General features: G+C 40.6%; 3 protein-coding genes across 6 annotated transcripts in view; 1 reads left to right on the forward strand and 2 right to left on the reverse strand.

The window, feature by feature from the left end:
• The window catches only part of si:dkey-178e17.1 (tricarboxylate transport protein B, mitochondrial), a 20,489-nt gene extending 17,348 nt beyond the window's left edge, over positions 1 to 3,141 (reverse strand). The window contains exon 1 of the mRNA XM_042100240.1: positions 2,824 to 3,141. Within this exon, the coding sequence (XP_041956174.1) occupies positions 2,824 to 2,935 (112 nt within the window). The 5' untranslated portion in view covers positions 2,936 to 3,141. The remainder of the gene's footprint in view (positions 1 to 2,823) is intronic.
• Positions 1 to 5,000, forward strand: part of LOC121714945 (tripartite motif-containing protein 16-like) — a 1,397,702-nt gene that overhangs the window by 588,437 nt on the left and 804,265 nt on the right. The window lies entirely within an intron of this gene.
• Positions 4,417 to 5,000, reverse strand: part of cltcl1 (clathrin, heavy chain-like 1) — a 56,222-nt gene continuing 55,638 nt past the window's right edge. For all 4 annotated transcript variants that reach the window (XM_042100151.1, XM_042100149.1, XM_042100152.1 and 1 more), the window contains one exon: positions 4,417 to 5,000. This exon is cut by the window's right edge and continues 1,105 nt beyond it. The gene's annotated coding sequence lies outside the window, so the exon portion shown is untranslated.

The following is a 5,000-nucleotide window of genomic DNA, read 5'->3' on the forward strand; positions in this document are numbered from 1 at the left end:
TGAGCGTGCGACTCAAGACCTGACTAACTGGTCAAAACAGGTTTAAATGCACACTATCCAGGAAAACGCTATTTTATGGTTGTAGCATTCCAGGTCTAGTATTGTGTTCCACTCAGGTGTGTCCTATACTGTGTGTGTGTCCATATGTTCTTGAGATATTCACATGGAATATTGCACACACTATTACCTCTATGTCACCACCCCAAAACAAACAAACAAACAAACTAAAACGAGAAAACCATCTTTCCATTGACATGATGCACTGAAACAATCTTAGCATCTTCCGTATATCTTTCTCACTGATAGGCCTTCATTTATAAATTCTGACCTTAGAACTTTTAAAACAGACTGACATATAGTTTGACCAACATTGGAATCTGTTCCCTGTTAAATTTTAAATATTATATTGTTTTTGTCTGTGTCGCTTTGGTCTGCCAAATCCCTTAACCATAACATAAAACAGTGCTTGAAGGTGACAGTGTCTAGAACCTTAAGTTAACCTTAACGTTATAAATTAAATGCAACCACACAGGATTTTCACTGTGTGTGCATGAGTGTGAGTGTGTTTGTATCTCTCACTCTCTCACTATCTGTATGCGTGTGTGTGTGTGTGTGTGTGTGTTTGTGTGTTTATTGTCTATTGTGTGTGAGTTCCCCGTGGGAATATCATTACATAAAATGCACTTAGCTGATTACCGGGTCAAAAAGCATAATACCTGGACACAGCTTGTAGTCTGACAGTGGCAATTTAAAGATTAAGAGCCTCTGTGTAGTAACTGTATGTGTAGTGATGACTGTGTGTAGTGCCCATGTGTGTAATGACTGTGTGTGTTTCGCGGGATGAAGGATGAACCCAGCCAGCCACCCAGCTACCCAGCCAGGCAGGCAGGCAGGCAAGGAGGGAAGTCAGAGCTGCTCCAGCAATGTTCAAATGAGAAAGTGCAGCTCAGCCGCTCAGTCTGTTTTCAGCAATGCAACACCATAATCTAGAGGTAATTTCAGTTTTTAAATTTAGACACAGAAACGCGCGCGTACACAGACTCAAACACAGACAGACACAGACACACACACTCACACACACACACACACACACTCACTCTCTCTCACACACACACTCACTCTCTCTCACACACACACACACACACAAGGAAGAGAGAAACAGAAGGACAGAAGAAGAACAGAAGAGGTAAAGAGGCAGAGAGCGAGAGAGAGATGCTTCATGGGACAGCATCTACCCAGCCCTCTTCCAGCTGTTTGAAGCACTGGAGTGAAACTTGCAGGGAGCAATAAATGTAAGAATAATGGTGAGAGTCTGTATATAATATGTCCTTATGTATGTGTGTATTATGTGTGTGCATGTGTGGTTACAGTATATCTATGTGCTCGTAATAATAATAATAATAATAATAATAATAATAATAATAATAATAATAATAATAAAAACTCCAATTAGGCCTACTGTAGAAACCATTTACCACAGCCTATTAGACTGGCATTTAATACATAGAACTGTAGAAATAATAGATGTGGATAAGATAATGTAGGATAAAGAACCAAGTCTTTCATGCACCGAATCAAAGCCCAATACATATTCTTGTCAGATCAATTAGAGAATCACATGACACAGTGAACATGACAGTTTCACTTTCATACCTGAATTTCAGTTGTGTCTAGCTCACTGTTAGCCTGACGAGCCAGACCAGCTCACTGTGGTAGGTGGCATGGTTAACTGAATAATGACTGAGTGGCTTTGTCAAGATGTAGAAGCCTAACTACAGGGTTGCTTCAGACCCAGAACTAGAAAGAGAGTGAGACAGAGAGAGAGAGAAAGATGTAGCCTATGAGAGCCTATTGTGGCCATATTTGTTAAAAAAACAAAAAAAAACTCTTTCGCTTTCGCTGTCCAAGACTCAGCTATGAATCAACTTTCGAATTAGCCTACTGGAACCAACAGAGCTGGAAGGAATGTTGCAAACTTGCAATTAGCCAAACAGAGCCATGGTGCCTGTCACGTCGAGAGAAGACCTCCCCAAACTTGTATGACAAGGAAGCTCGTAGACATAAATATGGTCCAATGCATATAATTACCATAGGCTATTAGTAGGAGGGATTGTAAAAGATTATAGGCATTGCAGCACTGCCACAATACTTTGTCTGTTCTATGTAGGCTAGTATGTCATATGTTATTGCAACTGCAACAGTCAAATATTGCAACAGTCAAATCTGTATCTCGTTCGCCCAAGCCTGCATTCATTCAAGATTTTGCTGCTGAGTTTAAAATGTTACAAGTTACAACTAATCAGCAATTACGAAGAAATACAAATTTAAAACTCATTTCTTTGTAGGCTAAGCCTTCATAATCTACCAAACAAAAGGAACGGTTCTATTAACTCCAGGAAGATGTTAAACATAGCCTGCCTCTTTCTGAATCGCCCTTCCTTGTTAAATTCATTATGGCCAGCTTAATCAGAGGGTTTTTCACACGCTCACACAACTACAACATTCTTCGCGTGAGGAAGTATGTTTTCCGCATCCTATTAATCCTGAGTTTCACTTGACTGTTGAGTTACAACGAACTACGAGTTACGCGCATCAGACTGATTCGTCAATAGGCTATTGACAATAGCCAAAAAACCCTCGAGAAGAAGCGAGTTGATAGGTCTGTCGGGGAGACTAGACTACTCACCAACCACCAAGCGCGACAACGGGTGCATGATGGCAGTTCTAAAGTTAACAGGCTACCATAAAGCCTGCTCATAAAACAGGTGTTTACTTTCCAGAGTCGCATAAGCAAAACGAAGGAGCAGATATCACGGAACTTACCTGCCAAAATTGCCTTTCCAGGATGCGTTAGTTTGGCTTTACCAGCCGGAGCGGCTGCCGCCAAGGCATGAGGTCGGCGAAAAGGGCTGACAAATCTAACATTTTCAGACATGTTTAACTTCACGCAATATCTGAAATGTCAGTTTTACAAGTAAACTATGTTCGCTCAAGTCCGCCCCCAAATTTGAACAGTTTCACAGGATGTGCAACAATGTGACAGTAGGGCGATGGGGCGGTTTAAATAGCGCTACAGTTTCACTGAGGGAGGCGAAACATCAGCCGTGATCGGAGGATGTTCAGGCGTTTGACAGGCGAGAGCAGACCAGCCTATCCGGCACAGCAAAACGCCACGATTCAGCGAGCCTTTGCCGTCCCCTTTCACAAACAGGGCGGGGCAGATCGCTCTCTTTTCTATGCCTCTTGCTCTGTCTCTCTATCAAAGGCGTCACATCCTAGACATGAACCTATTTAAGGTGGACTGGCGCGCCAAACGATTCTTCGAAACTCCATTCTCAAGTGACTAGTTTCGCAGGATCTTGTGGAAGTTTTAACCATGGGCGGTTAGGTCCATGTCCGTCATTGCAAAGCGAAATCCAAACACTGAATTTGCAGCAGGCCAACAGTGACAATGCACGCCCAGTCGGTTGTATTTATTTATTAATATATTAGTTATTTTATAATTTAATAATTTAATTTTTATGTATCCTTTATTGATTCAGGAAGGTCCCATTGATATACAACATCTATTCTGCCACAGACTCCTGGTCCTGCATAAGATTGCTAATGTAGGTACGTTATGTTTGAATTCCAAACAATTTACAGTAGTAATATATGATCATGATTCTCAGAAATTCTCTAATTAACCAGTTTGCAAAGACCTGCACAATAAACTAGTGCTTAATATGTCCAGAAAATGTTTTGTTTGAATCATTGTGAAAGGTCTGTGTCAACATCAACAGCCCAAGCAGAAATATAGGCCTAGTGGACTTGGAGATAGCTTAGGCACAAGCAGCAAATCCTTGAATAACACAGTAAGATCCTGAGATGGTAAGACCAAGTTAAACCAATAGCTGTACTAACTGGCAGTATGGATGGTGAGAAAGTACAGTTACAATGAGAACAGCAGTTTGGGCAACATAATGTTAATAGATACAGTATTCAAGCTGACTTATTGATTATTATGGGCCATTTTCTCTTTTGCTCCCTAAATTGATAGTTGCTAATGATTTGTTATTGATATTTCACACTGAATTAAAGTTTACAGAATGCATGTATGTGCATGTAATAGCCTGTTAATAGAGGGACACATAATGATCATTTATCAGTCAGTATCAAGGAGTCTTTGCAGCATTATTGTTATGTGCTGAACAGTCTGTCTCTCTGTTGGCATGACTTGGGATGTGACTAAGTATGCCTGGTTCAAGTAAAATATTTCACACTATTCCCAAACAGTTCAGATATGATTGCGTGAGAGAGAGAGAGAGAGAGAGAGAGAGAGAGAGAGAGACCACATGCACTGTGTGCACATGTACTGTTCAGCCTTTTCCACCTTAAACAGAGCTACGACAAGAGAAGAAAGAGGGACAGCATGTGTCATGAGTGAGTGTAAACTTTATTCATCCGCCTGGACATTCAACACAGCAGGAACGGACACAAGCATCTGTGTGGTTGAGTGTGTTGGTGTGTGTGTGTGTGTGTGTGTGTGTGTAATCAGACCACACAAAAAAAACACTTGCACACCGTCGCACACAAAGCCTGCACATGAGCAGAAAGAAACCCCCCCCCCCCCCTCCCCATTCTCCCGTGTAACCTAGCAACCCAAAAAGATTGCTTCAATACACCATGTGTCTTGGCCTTCGTGTTCGTCTGTCTGTTTGTTTGTTTTTGTACTTTGACTTTTTTCTATAAAAAGGTAATATGTTTGTAAGACTATGACATACACTTATGACAATGATACTGAGCATACATGGATACTGATTAGGGGTACCAACATAATACTATTTTAATAATAATAATTATTATTATTGTTGTTGTTGTTATTATTATTACTACTATTATTACTATATTTCCATGTATGTAATTGTACTTCATTCCATTCCATTCAATGATGTCATCAGAACATCCTCCACAGAAACGATACATGGGAATATGTTTATTTGCTTGTTTGTTTGTTTAAA

This window comes from Alosa sapidissima, chromosome 8 (assembly GCF_018492685.1).
Source record: "Alosa sapidissima isolate fAloSap1 chromosome 8, fAloSap1.pri, whole genome shotgun sequence".
Taxonomy (NCBI): Eukaryota; Metazoa; Chordata; class Actinopteri; order Clupeiformes; family Clupeidae; genus Alosa; species Alosa sapidissima.